The following is an 18,745-nucleotide window of genomic DNA, read 5'->3' as shown; positions in this document are numbered from 1 at the left end:
GGAGTTCCAGGTTCCGAAGCTACAAGGAGAACGTCCGCGAGGAAGGTAGGCAGAGTAATGGCGGTTTTTTGAGGAGTCTTTTGCAAAACCTCTCAACCACTAACCAGCTAACAATCAATCTGGGACGTTCGTTTCTGCCCTCAGTCAAGATGGCCGCCATAGCTTATTCGCACCACAGCACACGCGCCGTAACGCCGGCCCGCCCTCTTCCCGTCTTTCCGCGCGACAGCACCGCCCACTCACTAGCTGCACCACTATCGGCACCCCACTCCTGCGTCCCCGGTTTTACCCTGTTTCTGGCTGCCCCCGCCCGTCCGCGCTACGGAGCCCGGAAGTGGATATAGCTGCTCAGCGGAAAGGACGAGGGGGAGGGGGAAGTGCTTCCGGGGAAGCGGCCCGGGGTTGGTGTTTGTAAACTTGCCTCGGTCCCGGCGGGGGCAGCGGCGGCCACAGGATTGGCACAGTGTGCTGGGGCCTGGAGGAGGCGTCGCGCGGCGGGCGAGACAGCTGAAGGCCGCGCCTGGCAGGTAGGAACACGCCCCAGGGAGCGCAGCGTCGTCCGGGCGCACCCCAGCGCCTCAGCAGCTCGCAGGCCGTGGGGCGCCTTGTGGAAAGGGGGAGGGGAAGGGAGGAGGGGCGCGTGGCGAAGGGAGGGAGCTCCCTGGGGAGGGAAAGAGGTCTCGCGCGCGCGCTCCGCCTCCCGCCCGCGTGCCTGCCGCGTCATCGACCCGAGAATGGGTGGCTTCCTGGGAGGGGACGCGGGCGCGAGCACGCACCTTGCACGCTTCTGGGCGCTCTTGGTCTCTTCCCTCTCCGGGCTCAGCGACTGGCCGCAGGGAGGGAGGGAGAGAACGCGCAGCGCGGGGCTTCGCTTGCCTGCCTTCCACCTCTGCGATGAGTTTCTGCACCTTCGGCCCGACTCGGAAGGCGCACTTGTGGCCCGGCCCGGCTCGGATGCTCACTGCCAGTCTGATATCAGCCTGTTACCCAGGCGCCTAGCGATACCCATGAATTTTTCTCCACCCCAGTTCTGGCCACCTTGATAGAGTACGAGCTTCGCGAACGACCCACTCGGCACAAAAGCCCCGAAGATCCTCAGCTCCCTTCCGTTCGCAAATCCAAGCTGTCAGACTTTTCTCTTGTTGACTGCTGCCTCCCTCCTTGGCCAGGAGACCAGTTTCTACTCGATATGGAAAAATAATTTTGCTTGGTTCATGTTCTCTTTCTGAGCTTCTCATAGAGCACCTGCCAAAAAAAGAGAAAAGTTAATTTCACTACAGGTTGTATGTTCTGAGGATGTTGGACCTAACAGCTCTATCTCCCTTTCTGGTTTCAGGTTTCTGAAACAGATCGTGAACTTCATCGAGAGAATTCAGTTGTTAAAACCAAGACTGGCACACTCTTTTTTCTTCAGACAACAGGCAGGAGCCAGGCAGAGTCCAGGAATTCTGGAACATCTATCTTCATTTGGAGGGCACTAAGTTCTGTTTGAAAACAAAGGCAGTTCATTATGGCAGCAGGACTGAAGGGACAGGAAGGAGTTGTTATAGTTATTTGGTGACAGTTCTTCAAACAACAGTGTCTTAAGGAAGGGTGGATCAAGAAACTCCTGAACTGTTGGGTTGCATTAAGTGAGAAATCAGCATGGCTCAGGTAAAAAGCTCTAGCGTCCTCCTCCTCCTCCTTCAAGATCACTGGGAAGCGTGTTTGCAATTTCACTCTTGAATGCTGCATTAGTCAACAAACATATTGACCAACCCCCAGTGAGTCAAGCTTTGTATTAAGCACCAGGGGGAGATATCTAGAGGAAGGAAAGGAGACAGGCCACAGCCCCTGCCTTCAGGGAGCTTCCAGTCAAATGAAGGAGGTAGGCTATACTGCATCACAGGCACTGATGGGACATTTGCAAAGCAACAGGTACTCAGTTTACACTTGGTACATTAAGTGCTGAGGGGCATGAGTGAGGGAACAGTCTTGTGAATGCTTCAACTGTTTTGTTTTTTCAACAGGAATTTATTGAGCTCTTGATATATTCAAAGCATTGTGCTGGGGTTACAAAAATGAATAAGATTGTTCCAGTTCCCAGCAAGCTTCTAGGCTAGGTGTGTTGGGGTGGGGGTGGGGGAGATGGAGAGACTGTCTGTCTGTTATTTATCATTCATACTACCTTGCATAATGATTTACGTAGTAGTAGAGATTCAGTGAATGTTGATTGAAGGAATGTGCAATGATTGAAATATATACACCACAAGGGAGAGAATGGTACCTCTGCCTGCATGAAAAAAAGGTGAATCTTGAAGAATGCCTAGGGTGTTGCTAGATAAATAATCATAACAGGGTGTACAGGCAAAGAGAGTTTAATGGGCAAAGGCTTAGAGGAATAGGAGAATGTGGTGAGGTTCCAAGTACTGCATATAGTTTGCTAGTTAAGGAGGAAAGGATTTAAATGGAGGTTAAGGGGTTAAGGGAATAGGATAGATCAGGGGTCCCCAAACTTTTTACACAGGGGGCCAGTTCACTGTTCCTCAGACCGTTGGAGGGCCGGACTATAAAAAAAAACTGTGGCCTGACCTGTGGTGGCGCAGTGGATAAAGCATCGACCTGAAATGCTGAAGTCCCTGGTTCGAAACCCTGAGCTTGCCAGTCAAGGCACATATGGGAGTTGATGCTTCCTGCTCCTCTCTCTCCCCCTTCTCTAAAATGAATAAATAAAATCTTAAAAAAAAAAAACAGCTATGAACAAATCTCTATGCACACTGCACATATCTTATTTTAAAGTAAAAAAACAAAACGGGAACAAATACAATATTTAAAATAAAGAACAAGTAAATTTTTTTTTTTTTAATAATTTTATTTTTTTAATGGGGTGACATCAATAAATCAGGATACATATATTCAAAGATAACAAGTCCAGGGTATCTTGTCGTTCAATTATGATGCATACCCGTCACCCAAAGTCAGATTGTCCTCTGTCACCTTCTATCTTGTTTTCTTTGTGCCACTCCCCCTCCCCCTTTCCCTCCCCCATTCCCCCCTCCCCCCGTAACCACCACACTCTTATCAATGTCTCTTAGTTTCACTTTTATGTCCCACCTACGTATGGAATAATGCAGTTCCTGTTTTTTTCTGATTTACTTATTTCACTTCGTATCATGTTATCAAGATCCCACCATTTTGCTGTAAATGTTCCGATGTCATTTCTTATGGCTGAGTAGTATTCCATAGTGTATATGTGCCACATCTTCTTTATCCAGTCATCTATTGACGGGCTTTTTGGTTGTTTCCAGAACAAGTAAATTTAAATCAACAAACTGACCAGTATTTCAGTGGGAACTATGCTGCTCTCACTGACCACCAATGAAAGGTGCCCTTTCCAGAAGTGCAGCAGGGGCCGGATAAATGGCCTCTGGGCCGCCTGCGGCCTGGCGGGCCATAGTTTGGGGATCCCTGGGATAGATAGTGATGGATGGAAAAATTAGGGTGAGGGAGTTGTTTCCTGGAGAATTAAGGGGACTAACTCAAGGGCCTTTTATTCCTTGCTAAGGAATTAGGCTGTATTCTCTAGGGAGTGGAAACTCTGAAGAATGTTAAGTAGCAGAGTGACATCAGATTAGTGTGTTTAGAAAGTAATTGTTATTGTGGGAATACAGTATGGATTGGAGAGATACATTGACCTGGTAGGTCATTGCCGGGTTATTTTCGTTGTCTGAGTAGGAAAGCTTTGTGCAGGGATCTCTAGAGCTTCTCTCAGCTTTCTTCCAGGGACCCTCCCCTACCAGTCTCACCAGGATGGTAGCCTAATTAGAGTATAATTGGCTTTCTTCTAGCTACATGCAAAGCTTTTCCATTCCATGCAGAGTAGGAACCCTTTAATTTCTTTTGTCTATATACAGTCCACTTCATAGCATCATGTTCATTTTTTTTTTTTTTTAAGATTTTATTTATTCATTTTTGGGAGGTGGGGGAGCAGGAAACATGAACTCCCATATGTGCCATGGCCAGGCAAGCCCAGGGTTTCAAACCAGCGACTTCATCATTCTAGGTTAACACTATCCACTGCGCCACCACAGGTCAGCCATCATGTTCACTCTTGTTCTGAGAAGATTTTTGTTTTTCACTAATTACTAACTTTGTACTGGGCACTGCTAGCTAAATATTTTATATCCTAGTTTAATTCTTATCCTGTGAAGATGGATACTATGTTAAACATTTTGCATTTAAGGAAATTTAGGCTTAAAGAGGTGGAGTAATTAGCCCAAGATTATATAATGCAAACAGCAAAGCTAAGTTTGTTTGTTTTACCTCCAGACCTTTTAGTACAAAGTCCTTGAAGGTGAGAGAAGGGGTTCCAGGATTACTGAACATCTAAAAGGGATTTCTTTATGAATCACTTGTGGAAGCTCACTTACCAACTATTTTTTTTAAAGTTTCTTCCGTAAGAAAAGTATATTTCTTAGTGCTGGCTAAACAGCCAGTTTGAAGAATGTAATAGTGGAAAGAGGAAATTTTCTTAAACATTCCTTGTTTATGTAATTTTTAAACTATATGTAGAGCAGGGAATGTGAAAAAATATGGGTATGTACATATATAAATGGTCTGGTGGTGTTTCAAGAGAAATTATATATTGAAGTCCTAAATCCTTCCAAGTGGTTTAATGTTTGTATCTGTTATAATTGAAAACAGAAAACACTTAGGGAATTTTAAATCTAAAGAGAGAAGTGACTTAATTTTACTGATAAACGTATTTGTAGGACCTGATAGAATATGTATTTGGCACCAGTGGGGTCTGTGAAGCTGAGTGCCATTAAGAGAAGAAGGAAGAAACCTGACCTGTGGTGGCGCAGTGGATAAAGCCTTGACCTGGAACGCTGAGGTCGCTGGTTTGAAACCCTGGGCTTGCCTGGTCAAGGCACATATGGGAGTTGGTGCTTCCTGCTCCTCCCTACCTTCTCTCTCTCTCTCTCTCTCTCTTCTCTGAAATGAATAAATAAAATGAAAATAATTTTAAAAAAAAAGAAGGAAGAAGTTCCTCATTTCAGTGGGTCAGCAGGACAGACCCTCAAGCCCACTCACAAGGCCTAGAAATACTTCAAAGTAATATGTAGACACACTGTACCTAGCACAGTGCTAATGATAAAAGTGTCAATAATATATCTAAGTGATGGGTGACTAAACAAGTAACTAGTTCCTGGTGAGATGAGTTAGGGAGGACTCTTGAAGGAAGTAGGGTTTTACAATGTAGAGGGACATTCCTTAGAGAGAAGCAGTTTGTTTGTAGTTAATAGTAAAAGGTAGTTCTATTGGGGATGTTTGTGCCCTGCTAGGTGACCTGACACCTCATCTTCTTTCAACTTAGGCAAGTCTCCTGGCTTGTGAAGGCCTAGCAGGTGTGAGTTTGGTTCCCACTGCAGCCAGCAAGAAGATGATGCTGAGCCAGATTGCCAGCAAGCAGGCCGAGAATGGAGAGCGGGCAGGTAGCCCTGATGTGCTGAGGTGCTCGAGTCAGGTACAGCGCTTGAGTCCATTGCAGCACCCGGGGATTGGGGGCAGAGCTCTCTGCCAGGAGACGCCAAGCTTTGATTCCTCAGTGCTTCTGTTTAGGGAAGTGGGGTAGGGGGATCCAGCTGGGGAATGAATGAATATGAGTATTTTAGAGAGCTAAAGGTCTTTTCTGTACCTACAACCCCTTAATAGCAGAGTACTTTCTCTTAACTCTTGGGCAGATGGTTTATTCTCATTTACAGGTTGCCTAAAAGCAACATTGGTCCCTGTCTAGTGTTCTGAGATGGGCTATTGAGTTTAGATTTTATTTGTATTCAAAGGGCCACCGAAAAGACAGCGATAAGTCCCGGAGCCGCAAAGAGGAAGACAGCTTAACTGAGGCCTCTCATTCAAAAAAGACGGTTAAAAAGGCAGGTAATGGGGTTATCCCCATACTGGTGGTTTGGTAATGGGTAACCCTCCTTTTACTTCCTTCTATGGCTCAACCTGGAGTTTTTCCTGGATGTTTTGGTCCCTCACAGCCAGTTTTCATCCAGAGGCCATTTTAGTAGTTGATCTCTGCCCTCTGCAGAACATCCTTGGTAAGGAAAGGAAGATTAGGGAAGTATGAGATCCTGTGGCAGAAGGACAGACAGATAGGCTACAACTCAGGTCCCATTAAAAGTGTTGAGTTTATTTTATTTTTTTTAACTTTTATTAATTTTTAGAGAGGAGAGAGAATGAGAGAGAGAGAGAGAAGGGGGAGGGAGGAGCAGGAAGCATCAACTCCCATATGTGCCTTGACCAGGCAAGCCCAGAGTCTTGAACTGGCAACCTCAGCATTCCAGGTCGACGCTTTATCCACTGCGCCACCACAGGTCAGGCAAAAGTGTTGAGTTTAAAAAGGCAGACAGCTTACTCATCCTCCCTCCTTTCTCAGAGGGTCTCTTAATTCTGGGGGATATGGGAGATGATGGCATCAGAGGGGTTACTTTGTCCAGCAGTTGGAAATAGACCCTGAATAGAATGAAGACAAGGGGTCAGAGAGATAGTTTTATGACATGCCTGATTATTGCCCCCAGGTGGTGGTAGTAGAACAAAATGGTTCATTTCAAGTAAAGATTCCCAAAAACTTTGTTTGTGAACACTGCTTTGGAGCCTTTAGGAGCAGTTACCACCTCAAGAGGCACATCCTTATTCATACCGGTAAGTCTATTGCTCATATTCAAGGGGGTAGAAAATAATCTGTAGTGTGTGTGTAGTTCTTGTTGGATTTATTTTATTTTAAAGATTTTTAAGATTTTCTTTATTGATCTTAGAGAGAGAGGTTGGGGGAAGAACGGGAACCGTCAATCATATTTGCTTCTCGTATGTGCCCTGATTGGGCAAGCCCCAAGTTTCAAACCGGCAACCTCAGCATTCCAGGTCAATGTTTTATCCCCTGCGCCACCAAAGGTCAGGCTTTGTTGGGTTTATTTTAAAGGGTAGGTATTAGAAATAAAGGAAGGAGGTAAATGAATGGAGTAGAGAGATTGTGTGGTTCTGGCCTCTGTGTCACTGAGGCCAACAGCTTTGTGAACTCTTCCCCATTAGGTGTCTGCACATTGCTAAAAGTTAAATTTTCTGGGAAAATACCTAGGATGAGGTCACTACCATGTACGTATATCTCCTGATGTTAACTTTTCTTTCCACCGGGGCCAGGTGAGAAGCCATTTGAATGTGATGTATGTGATATGCGCTTCATCCAGAAGTACCATCTGGAGCGTCACAAGCGTGTGCACAGTGGCGAAAAGCCCTACCAGTGTGAACGATGTCATCAGGTAAGCTCACATGTCATCTATCCACCCCTCCACAGAAACCTTTTCTTCCCCAAGCGTTAGTGTCATGCCCACTGCCAGCGTTCCTGGCCATGATTGAGTTGATACCTCAGGGTGAGGTGTATTTCTCTGACTTTATGCAGCTGATCAATGTAAGGGACCATTAGAATAATTGTAGTAATAATCATAATGTCATTTCCTAAGGTCTTTCTTTATGCCAAGCACAATGAGAGCATACTTGACACACATTACTCTATTCTTACATTAACTCCGTAAGGTAGCTGTGTTGTCCTCGTTTCACGTGTAGGAAAATTGAGATTGAGAGAGGTTAAGCTTCCCAAGGACACAGGAGATCATGGGCAGAGCCAGGATTCAGTCAAACTTCAGAGCTGGTGTACTTTGGATAAAGAGGTGTAATTTCTGCCCTGGGGGTCAGCATCTGATGTTATGAGAACGTAAGAGCGAGGATCAAAACAAAGAACAAGAATTAAGAAATGATAACACCTCCTGGGTATTTTACTATGTCTCAAGCTTTGCACCATGCTCTTAAACTGAATCTTCAAAACACTAGAATGAAAGCTTCATAAGGCAGAGACTTTGTCCCTTTGGTTCTGCACACTATCTGTAGCCTCCAAGAACTTGCCTACCTTGAGATAGATACTCAATAACATTTGATGAACCAAGGAGCTACACTCACTGTGAGGAGGTACTTTTAGCCCCATTTTACCGATGAATGTAGATTCAAAACTGTTAGATTACCTGTCCAAAGTCACACAGCTACTTCGTGGTAGAACCAGGATTCAGTCTTCAGAACTTGTTTGTCTGTAATCTGTGCACTCAGCTATGTGTGTACATTGAGGCAACATAGAATTGGTCGTGTGCCTGCTTGTTTGGGGAAAACAGATCTAGCCAACAGGTAGCTGAGTTTCTCCTCTCAGGCACTTAACCCTATCTTTCTTCTCAGTGTTTTTCTCGGACAGATCGATTACTCAGACACAAACGGATGTGCCAAGGGTGCCAGTCCAAGACTTCCGATGGGCAGTTTTCTCTATAGGTACAAGGGGCCCTGGGTGGTGGAAGTGATCAGAAGAATGTACTGAAGAACTCGCCCCATCTGGTCTGATGATCCCACCACCACCCCATGTGTACCTGTCTCCTCCTGGAGGAGTGGACCCAGGAGACCAGAAGAGTGCATCAGGGGACAACAGCCCCAGAGCCTCAGCTCTGTAAATAATCTGAGACTATGAGTATCTCGGGGAAGTTCCTACAGCATTCCTGGATCGGAAAACTAGTCCCTGGACTCTTGGCTGAGGTCAAAGGTGGGGGACTCAAGGTACAGGACCAAGACTGAAGTGTGGCTCCTACAACCTTGGACTCGGTCTGGCAGCTGAAATGGAGAAGATTGGGGAGAGGAATTTATTTGTCCTGTTCTTGTTTCTGTTTATCCAAAAGCAGTTTCAGCAGGTGCACTGTGGATACCGGTAATCTTGAGACATAAAGCCATGGTCACAGACTATGGGTGGTCCAGCCCTCCCCTAAAATTGAGTTTTTAGTTGCAATTGAGCCTCAGTGTTCCACAGCCCTGCACCTCACCTCCTGTTTGAAGGAGAATGGGATCAGGGATGGCAGCTGAGCTTACTTTAAGACCTTATACACTCTAGGGACAAAAGGAAGACTGGTAGTAAGAGGAGCAGACAAGGGCTGGATCGTAGAAGAGTGGACAGGTACCTGTTATTTTCTCTGGGATAGAGTAAGAGTTGTGCCCATGGGTGTTGTTAAAGGCTTGTGCCACACTGGTACCTAATGGAGTCAGCCTAAGTGCCTTTTGGAGGAAACTTGGGTGAGATTGGCTCATGAAGCCCTTTCCTTCTCTCTTTAGGCAGTTGACCTTGGAAATAGTTTGTGGCTACTTCGGTGCCATTGATTCCTAAGCCAGACACGTGTTGAGCAGGGAGCTTATGAATATCATAGTAGGTTCTTCCTCCTTGTACCCTCTTAGGAACCACCCAAGACTCATCCTAAGTTGAGTAACAACTGTTTAGGAAACAAAGGAATTTCGTGTCCCCTGACATAATTGTTGAGCGGTGTGAGCTGTTCTCTGCCCAAGTCCTGTCACTGTATTCAGATAGAGGAGATAGGAATCTGGCCTTTAGTTCCAGAGAACAAGGTCTTGGCTTCCTTTTTTTTTTTTTTGTTTTTTGTTTTTTGTTTTTTTCTGAAGCTGGAAACAGGGAGAGACAGTTGGACAGACTCCCGCATGCGCCCGACCGGGATCCACCCGGCACGCCCACCATGGGGCAACGCTCTGCCCTCCAGGGGGGCGATGCTCTGCCCCTCCGGGGCGTCGCCATGTTGCGACCAGAGCCACTCTAGCGCCTGGGGCAGAGGCCACAGAGCCATCCCCAGCGCCCGGGCCATCTTTGCTCCAATGGAGCCTTGGCTGTGGGAGGGGAAGAGAGAGACAGAGAGGAAGGCGCGGCGGAGGGGTGGAGAAGCAAATGGGCGCTTCTCCTGTGTGCCCTGGCCGGGAATCGAACCCGGGTCCTCCGCACGCTAGGCCGACGCTCTACCGCTGAGCCAACCGGCCAGGGCTTGGCTTCCTTCTTGATGGCCATTCCTATCCAACAAAAAGGGGGGAGAGGTGCTGCAGAGAAAGGACTGAGGAAGAAACCTAATATAGGTTTTATTCTTAACCATATTCTTTGCTCCCCTCTGCTTCAACACGACCACCCTACCCACCCTCAAAAATATGACCAGGGTGTGTGTGTGTGTGTGTGTGTGTGTGTAATGTGAGTGTTCGTGTGTTTGTATGCTTGTAATGTGAGTGTTCATGTTTGTATGCTTGGAGGTGGCATATTATTGAGCCTCAAAAATATGACCAGGGTGTGTGTGTGTGTGTAATGTGAGTGTTCGTGTGTTTGTGTGCTTGTAATGTGAGTGTTCATGTTTTTATGCTTGGAGGTGGCATATTATTGAGCCAAACCCTTCTCTGGCCCTCTGTGCCGGGGAGGATGAACATAAAACCGCCGCCTCTGTCCCAAACCAGAAGGGTGCTTAAGGTTCTAGCAGGAGTTGAGGACTCAATTTAGGAAACAGGAGGGCTTTATTTGGAGGGGTTTTTTAAGATTGATTCAACAGACTGGTGGTTAGGTTGTTTTTAACCCAAGCTACGGGCTTATGAGCATAAGTTTTCTAAAGTGAAATAAAAAACCCTCTTCCTGCTAAGGAAGGGATCCTTAAGGAAGGTTCTGGAGTCTGTGTTCTGTGATCTGATCTGACATGTGGGGCTGAGAGTAATCATGAGACTTGCTGGACCTGACCAAGCTGTTAGTGAGGATCTGAGGTGGCAGCCTCTAGGAAGTGTGGTTTTCTTTTCCCAGAAAGTTGTAAGGAACAGCAGCAATAAGCTCCTGGTTGTTAACCTATTCTGGAGACATCCTGCATACATCTGAGGTGTGAGGATTTCAGGGAAGGAGAAAAAAGGCATGGCAACTTACAGGTTTTCTCTGACAGCATCTGAGATCCTTTGCAGAGACTGGGGAACATATTTGCTGCCTTTTGCTCTTCTAGCTTTAGGAAAGCTGGCACTCCTGTTGGTTGCATCCAGAACCTAGACCTCAATTCTTGGATCGGCACTGTGGTCCCTATAAGCAGGGCATCTTTTTGCATGTGAGCCATCCCCCTTTTCCTGTGAGAATCCTCTGCCCAGGCTGGAATTTTTCTGTCATTCACCTCTGGGAATATATTCTGGGAAGGAGGATACATTTAGAAAACTGCCCTCCCAAGAGCACTTTTGAAAATGGGAGCCCTCATTCCCTACCACGTGCAGCTGGACTGTTGTGAGTTAGGGTGAGTGGGAGTGAAGAGAATCATGTGAGTGATCAATGCCCCTATATGTGTGAATGTGTGTTTGGGTCAGAATGTGCCCTGGCCCCCAACAGGCCTCAGCTTCCTGTTTGAGAAAATGGGAAAAGGAAACTGAGTTGATGTGCAGAGCCATACCAGAACCATCCCTGCCAAGAATTAGGTGTGGGGGAGACTCAGGAGCAGGTGGTTAGTTCATTTGTCCAGGTTCTAGGGCAATAGATGTGTAAGGAGAGAGGAGCAAAGGTGAAAGGAGAGGTTTAGCACCCAGAGGGCCCAGGAGCCCCACTTATACTCCAGGGAAACCACAGACTAAGACCGCTGTAAAGGCTCCTGGGCCCAATGCCCCACCCTTCATTTACTGGGAGGGGGTCTAGCACTGGAAAGATGCCTCAGGTGTGTCTGGAGTGAAGGGAAAGGGAGATAGGCTCTCAGAGACCAGGATGTGGAGTTTGGGGACTTAGGAAAGAGGAGCAGCAGTTCTGGGTGAGCTGGTGTGCCAGGCCCTACCAGCCCTGCCCTTCCCAGCACCCCAAGTCTTTTCCATCCACCCCCAGCAGCCTCTTGCCATCACTTAGCTACTGATTGTGCCCCATGGCTTGGTGATGGGAGGGTTAAATGAGGTGCAGATGTCCACCACAACTTTTAACCCTCTCTTCAGATGCTCTTTGCCTCTGCTGTAGCTCTGGGGCTTTTACCTTAATAATCCCTCCTACCCTTCCTGTCTGCCCTCTTTTTTTTTTTTTAAATATACTTATTTTGCTATTGAGGGGGGAATATCAAATGAACAAGATCACTTTTAAATGGTAGTTTTTATAAGATGTTACAAACTTGTATCTTTTTACCATTAAAGTGCAGTGTTTGTTCCTTCCTGATATATTTAGGATATTTAAATAAAAAAGAAAATGAGGCTTTTCTACATATTATCCTTTGGGGAAGCTTTTTCACTGGAGACTGTAGTTTTCTCCCCCCCCCCCCAAAAAAAAATACAGCCATCCCACAACCTCAAGTATCCTATAAACTGTCACTTCGAAACCCCTTTCTCAGCCCTGGCCGGGTAGTTCACTGGATAGAGCATCTTTCCAGCACAAGGTCACAAGTTCAATCCCCAATCAGGGCTCATACAAGAAGCAACCGAGTGCAAAACGAGTTCATGCTTTCTCTTCCCCTTTCCTCTCCTCCATCTCCATAGGCTAGCAACAAGTGGAATTAAAATGGTATCAATTCTGATAAAGAAAAGCCCTGCAGAACAGGACAGAATTAGGGTTGATACCAACATATATGTTATTTCTTAAAGTGTGGTTGGTGCTCCTTCAGCTAGTGAATTGGGAATTCACTAGCCCGCCCACCAGCTGCTTCCCAGGCAGCCACATACTGGTGCTTTAGTACGTGCAAGTTTGCGAAGTTCTTGCCCTTAATTGGCAAAAGGCAGCCCAGGCTTCATAGCCTGCTTTCGCCTTGGAGTAAAGCAAATGACACCTGTGATCTGAAATAAGGCGCTTTATTATATACATAGGTGGGGTAATCCCCACTCCTTGTGAGGTAGGGAAGCAAGGTTGTAGCAGGAGGCAGCCCTCTTGGGTGTCACTCTGAGAATGAAGTAGGTGGCGATTATAGTTTCCTACTAGTCTGCTACCTGACCCCCGATTCCCACCACCCTCCCAGCCAGAAGAACCTTGAGGTGAGTATCCTTACCCCCTTCAGAGAAGGGGATTTCATGTTGCTTGAAAGCGGGGATTGACAGTGGTCGTGATCGCGCTTTTGTAGAGAGGATTGTTGTCCTGGAAAAAAGAGATTGGGAATGATGATGGAAAGTCCCAGCACTTCTTTATCTAGTCCTAAAAGCCAACCTAGAAGGAGCCAGATCCCAGGAGCCAGTGGAAATTAGCAGAGAGATGGGATCTAGGTGATTGGGGCAGGAGGCATTGAGTCAGGACTGAAGGTGGAGTGAAAAAAGGAGCAAAGAGGGCTTTAGCGCTGGCTAGTTGGCTCAGTGGTAGAGCGTTGGCCTGGCATGTCCCAGGTTTGACTCCCGGTTAGGGCACAACCATAGGAGAAGCAACCATCTCCTTTTCCACCCCTCCCCCTCCCCCTTCTCTCTCTCTCTCTCCCCCCCCCCACCCTCACCCCTCCGCACCCATGGCTCAATTGGTTTGAGCACATCTGCCTCAGGTGCTAAAAATAGCTCAGTTGCGAGCATGGCCCCAGATGGGCAGAGCATTGGCCCCAGATGGGTGTCTAGGAGGATCCCAGTTGGGATGCATGTGGGAGTCTGTCTTTCCATCATCTCTCCCACTTGGAAAAGACGAAAAAAAATTTTAATAAAGAAAAAGGTTTTAACCAAGGAAAGCAAGACCCAGCCCAGTGAACTACAAGGCAGTCTTACCTGCTTCCAGTTGAGCTGCTGCTGCTCTTTCTCAAAGCGACTGTATTCTCGGCGGTCATAGATTTCCACTGAGAGCCGGTAAGCTAGGACCAGTGCCAGTCCCACTGCAACAATGCCCCCCACACAGCCTAGCACGATGGCCCGGGTGTGGTCTGCTCCCTCTATAGGAGTGAAACAACACAGACTTCTGGGGGCTGGGGCATAGGGCTTGATCAAGAGGTGCCCACAGTATGTGTGCAGCCCCATCCAATCTCCCCAACCCTACCTGTCATTGAAAACAAAGGCAACCCAGCAGGGTTATCTTCAGTGCCCAGTTCCTTTGCCTTGTCCACTTGATCCATTACCTCCATTTTTGCCTGGATCTGCAGCTCTGCTTTAACCCCTACCCTGGTTCCTCATTATCTTCACCTGCCCACCCTGAGATCTGAGGCCTACCCAGGGCTCCATTAGGCATGTCTAATGCATCCCTGCCCACTTACTCTCTCGGGGTCTCACTCTCAGCATGACCCTGCCTCCAGCTTCCTCTTCCACCAGGAAGAAGAACAGGTGGTTGTCCAGGGTTCTTTCTTTGCACCAGCCATTATCCAGGATAGGGGCCAAAGCCAAAGTCACATTGGCATGGGCACAAGCCATGCTGCAATTGGTGGCCAGGGGACCAGTTCCAAAGGCCCCACATTCTGCACAGTCCCTGTCCAGTAGACAACAATAAGTTACCAACTAGACAGTTGTCACCCACACCACATGCAAGAAAGCAGGCAGGTGGCAGTGGCTCAGTGAGCCCCACTCTACCCCTGCTCCCAAAATGCAAGACCTGAGGCCTCACCTGTGTCTCTCGCATGGTGTCTTGCAGCCTGGGCACTGATCACAAAGGGGACCATAGTAGCCATCCAAGCAGTGGCAGCGGTTGCATTTGCAGTGTCCGTGCCCACTGCAAAGCCCTCCTTCAGGACTGACACAGCCGTCCATGTCCCCACTGCACTCGCATGCTCTGCCCGTGCGGTTGTTGTGACAGTGACACACTCCACACTGGCAGTGGCCAAAGCCTAAGGCAGAGTCATGCACAAGGTGACAACCATACTCCCCTCACACAATGAACATCTCAGCCTATAGCTGACTTGTTCCTGTGCATCCAATTCCCTCTCAAATATACCAGATGCATGCTCCAGCCCTTACTCCAGAATCTCTACTTGCCCTTAGTGCCTTGAAGGCCCCAGAGCCTAAATATCTTTGGAAGAGCCACTCTGACCCCAACCTTCTTCCAAAAATTCCCAGGTACCTCCACAGAGGATGCCCTCATGTCGCTCACAGCTGGCATCATCACACTCGCACAGGCGCCCAGAGCTCTGTCCACTGCAGCTGCAGCGTCCACACTGGCACCGTCCCTTCCCGCTACACAGCGGCCCTGTCCCATTGGGGCCCCGGCACCCAGATTCCAGATCTGGGGAGGACAGCTCAGCCTCAGAGCATTCACAGAATCTACCCAGGCGGCCTGGGGCACAGCTGGGAGAGGAAGATAGGGGGAGGAGGAAAGGTGGGTCAGAGAGTTTGACCATCCCTTGACCTGTGTCTCCCAAGATCCTAAACCCAAGATCTCACAAGAGTTGGAGATAGGCAAGTGGCTGAAGGGATGTATATTATAGTGAAACACCAAGGAATAAAAGAGCAGAGGGAGTCCTGGTGGAAGGGAGGGTCTCAGCATATCTGAGAAACTTAGGGAGATGAAAATCAGGGTGCAGTCTAGGGATGTCTATGAAGAACTTGTCTAGAAATCCCAGTGGAAGGATGGAAGGAAGGCAGAGGCGGAGGAATACAGAGGCTGTATATGTGAGGAGCCACATAGGTAAAAGGAAGCAGGAGGCCCTCACCTGCACACACCACATTGTAGGTGACCCTGGCCATCACTGCAATGGGGAGCTGGGAGCTGCGTGTCACTGCAATTACAATTGCACACTGTGTGCAACTCTACAGTCAGCTCCTCTGAGAAGCCAAGAGCTCGGAACCTCAGAAGATGGGGCTCTGGGAGGCAGTGGGTAGCTTGGAGAGTAACCAAAAAATTCACCTGAGGATAGGATGGGCAAAAATCAGAGTTAAGATCATGCATGTGCCCGTGTGCACACACGTACATCCCAAACCCATTGATCATCCAGAACCCTGCTCCTTAATAAATTAAGGGACAGAGTCATGCTAACATCCATCTCCTAGCAACATGCTTGAAGAAACCACTCAATAAACCCCTTCAGAAAGGATGGATAAAGGACTGCCCCCATGCTTTGCATTGTTCTCTGTGCCTGCCCCCCATCTTTTCCTGCCTGCCTCAATTTCCCACTCTCACCCCCACTTCCTTCTGCCTATCTTAACTGGCTCTCACCGTCTGGTTGATTCGGACATGGTTGCACTGGCCCCGGTCCCCAGCCTCACCAGCCCTCGTCTCATGACCCTCACACTGAGATTCGTAAGAGATGTGGACCCCAGGAGGGAGTGGAGAGTGTTCAAGGGTCACTGTGGATGACAGGCTCTGTGGGAAGAGAATGAGTAACCACATGAAAGCAGGACTTTGACACCACTTCATGACCTCTCCAGCCATTCCAAATTGTGCCAGCACCCTGCCCTCAGCCCACCTCGGAGCTCCTTCCATTTTGCCTAGTCTGGAGGCATCTCTGGAGGAAGGACCTGTGAGAACCTTGAGGGGAGTGTTGGGGGCCAATGCCTCTAACAGCTTTTCAGTGCAGCTACAGCAAGGGCCTGCTGGGGGTCAGGGGCTGACCAGGTGCTGTAAACATGCAATGGCTGTGTTTTCAGATCCCGAATCAGGACATATAACCTGTGTACAAACGAGGTCTAAAGGGCAATTCTCCCAGACTTTGTCCTGGAAAATTTGATATTGTCTCAGATTTCCTCACCATGGTTTTATGACATGGTTCCTGTCATCAAGAAGCCTAGAATGAAGTTGCAGAGATAAGACCTAAACCCAAAAAACACTTAGGAATCCTTATGGTTCCTTCTACCTTTAAGAATTCTATGATACCTATGAAGAATATCTGAATTGTTTATAAGCTTAATGAAGGCAGGCTCCAGATGTTACAGTCTTTATGTACAAACTGACTAAGGTACAAATCCAGCCCTTCTATCTTTTATCTGAGTGACATTGGGCAAGTCACTTAATTCCTTGTGTCTGTATCTCCATCTATAAAATAGGTATTAAACAGGGATTTTAGTAGGGTTAAATAAGATAGCAACCAGTATGTGCACTTAGAAGAGTGCTTGACATGTAATAAATTCCCAGTGAATATAACTTTTCTTTCTTGCCCAGAGCTGGGCTCCATTCTCTGCACAAATGAGATACTTAAGATTTATGAATGTAAGATAGACTGAGTGAATAAACTATTAAGGACAGTTATATGAAAACCGCAGGTAGGGCCCTGGCCGGTTGGCTCAGTGGTAGAGTGTCAGCCTGGCGTGCAGGAGTCCCAGGTTCAATTCCTGGCCAGGGCACACAGGAGAAGTGCCCATCTGCTTCTCCACCCCTTCCCCCCTCCTTCCTCTCTGTCTCTCTCTTCCCCTCCCGCAGCCAAGGCTCCATTGGAGCAAAGTTGGCCCGGGCGCTGAGGGTGGCTCTGTGGCCTCTGCTTCAGGTGATAGAATGGCTCTGGTTGCAACAGAGCGATGCCCCAGATGGGCAGAACATCGCCCCCTGGTGGGTGTGCTGGGTGGATCCCGGTCGGTCAGGCGCATGCAGGAGTCTTTCTGACTGCCTCCCTGTTTCCAACTTCAGAAAAATACAAAAAAAAGAAAAAAGAAAACCGCAGGTAGGAGCCATGGAGAGTCACCCAAAACGCAATTATTCCCTCTTAGTTCTGCCACCCTCCTGAAGGCCCCTTCCCACCGTGCCCCAATGCCCGCCCTCACCATTCTCCCCTCCCCTGGCCCCTCACATTATAAGCGTCCATGATGAGCTGTACCACATTGCTGGAGTTCTCACTCAGCTCCCCCACTGCGGACTTAGGGATCAGCTTACTCAGCTCCTGAATTATGAGGAGTTGAGAGAAATGTTGGGTCACAACTCCAGAGAAATGGGCTTCTGGGGGTCTGGAAGGAGGGCATATGGGGGAGAGGAGAATGGGTCTTTGAGGGACTTGAGGGAGGCTCAGGGTGGGAGGGCCTGACATTCAGATAGTTCTCACCTGGTAGACTGGCAGTGTGGCACTGGTGACAGCAAAAATGGGCTGGATGTTTGCTGCAGAGAGAGCCTGGGCTACCTGACCCACAGAGGGGTAGTCCTGGAGCAAGAAGCGAGACAAGGTGAGCACAACAGGTCCTCCACAACACGCCAGATGCCCTTAGCCCGAGAAATTCAGGAAGCGGGTTTCCACCAGCTAGAGGAGCTCTGGGAGAATGGCAAGGGGAGGAGGGCCCAGGGAGTCTGAGCAGTGGGGAAGACAACAGGGTGTTCACCAGTAAGGAGAATGAGGCTGGGGGGGTGAGGTCCTGGGAGGAGGGGAGGTGTGACTCAGATGGAGAGCGGTTGGGGAAAGGTGGGAACTCACAAACTCTGGGCTGCGACTGTAGAGGCCATTGCTGTCCAAGTGGCAGTGCCCATCGCTGGGCATGAAAATGCCACCCAACTTCCCATCCCCGGCTGTGTGGAATGTGTCATCTGAAGTGAACACCAGCAACCGAGACACATTTCTCCAGCCAATCTGTTTCTGGGGTTGAGATGGGAGGTAGGCTGTGCACTGGAGCACAGCCCTTGAGCCACCCCAGCCAGAGAAAAAAGCCAAGAACTTGGCCAGCCTTCTTCTGAATCAGTTTGTCTATACCCCACCTCCAGCACCCTGCTTCTTTTCCCTAGCCCCCAAAGCAGGGTTGCTGCTAGTAGAGGCTTTTTTTTTTTTTAATTAATTTTTTATTTATTTATTTTTATTTATTCATTTTAGAGAGGAGAGGGAGAGACAGAAGAGAGAGAGAGAGAGACAGAGAGAGAGAAGGGGGGGAGGAGCTGGAAGCATCAACTCCCATATGTGCCTTGACCAGGCAAGCCCAGGGTTTTGAACCGGCGACCTCAGCATTTCCAGGTCGACGCTTTATCCACTGCGCCACCACAGGTCAGGCAGAGGCCTTTTTTCGAATTAGAAGAACATGCCTCTTCCTCAAGATATTTTACTAGGAAATTGTCAAAATAAATATGGAAACTACAGTG

General features: G+C 48.2%; 3 protein-coding genes across 13 annotated transcripts in view; 1 reads left to right on the top strand and 2 right to left on the bottom strand.

The window, feature by feature from the left end:
- The window catches only part of CSAD (cysteine sulfinic acid decarboxylase), a 39,241-nt gene extending 38,683 nt beyond the window's left edge, over window positions 1–558 (bottom strand). For 2 of the 5 annotated variants that reach the window (XM_066258604.1, XM_066258607.1), the window contains exon 1: window positions 422–558. The gene's annotated coding sequence lies outside the window, so the exon portion shown is untranslated. The remainder of the gene's footprint in view (window positions 1–421) is intronic. The other 3 variants (XM_066258608.1, XM_066258606.1, XM_066258605.1) reach the window with 3 other exon arrangements.
- Window positions 391–10,542, top strand: ZNF740 (zinc finger protein 740). Of its 6 annotated transcripts, none has more exons than XR_010729172.1 (8): window positions 391–527; window positions 1,337–1,653; window positions 5,357–5,506; window positions 5,823–5,912; window positions 6,564–6,687; window positions 7,183–7,301; window positions 8,263–9,465; window positions 9,888–10,542. XR_010729172.1 is itself a non-coding variant. In XM_066258611.1 (8 exons), exons 4-8 carry the CDS (start codon window positions 5,423–5,425, stop codon window positions 8,350–8,352), a joined length of 507 nt encoding a protein of 168 aa, XP_066114708.1. In that variant the 5' UTR covers window positions 391–527; window positions 1,337–1,653; window positions 2,010–2,102; window positions 5,357–5,422; the 3' UTR covers window positions 8,353–10,542. The 6 variants fall into 6 exon arrangements, 4 of the variants coding, with proteins under 4 accessions (XP_066114708.1, XP_066114706.1, XP_066114707.1 ...); XR_010729173.1 differs by having other exon boundaries at window positions 8,263–10,076; window positions 10,124–10,542; XM_066258611.1 differs by adding an exon at window positions 2,010–2,102 and having other exon boundaries at window positions 8,263–10,542.
- Window positions 10,183–18,745, bottom strand: part of ITGB7 (integrin subunit beta 7) — a 25,318-nt gene continuing 16,755 nt past the window's right edge. The window contains exons 10-20 of one of the 2 annotated variants that reach the window (XM_066258603.1): window positions 18,093–18,251; window positions 17,730–17,825; window positions 17,481–17,570; window positions 15,917–16,063; window positions 15,414–15,607; window positions 14,825–15,048; window positions 14,372–14,591; window positions 14,028–14,236; window positions 13,549–13,709; window positions 12,858–12,943; window positions 10,183–12,751 (exon numbers count right to left, since the gene is read on the bottom strand). In XM_066258603.1, coding sequence (XP_066114700.1) covers window positions 12,878–12,943; window positions 13,549–13,709; window positions 14,028–14,236; window positions 14,372–14,591; window positions 14,825–15,048; window positions 15,414–15,607; window positions 15,917–16,063; window positions 17,481–17,570; window positions 17,730–17,825; window positions 18,093–18,251 — 1,566 coding nt within the window. In that variant the 3' untranslated portion in view covers window positions 10,183–12,751; window positions 12,858–12,877. Of the gene's footprint in view, window positions 12,944–13,548; window positions 13,710–14,027; window positions 14,237–14,371; window positions 14,592–14,824; window positions 15,049–15,413; window positions 15,608–15,916; window positions 16,064–17,480; window positions 17,571–17,729; window positions 17,826–18,092; window positions 18,252–18,745 lie in introns of both variants that reach the window. The other variant, XM_066258602.1, reaches the window with a different exon arrangement.

This window comes from Saccopteryx bilineata, chromosome 2, assembly GCF_036850765.1.
Source record: "Saccopteryx bilineata isolate mSacBil1 chromosome 2, mSacBil1_pri_phased_curated, whole genome shotgun sequence".
Taxonomy (NCBI): Eukaryota; Metazoa; Chordata; class Mammalia; order Chiroptera; family Emballonuridae; genus Saccopteryx; species Saccopteryx bilineata.
This window is presented reverse-complemented; position numbering and strand designations above follow the sequence as displayed.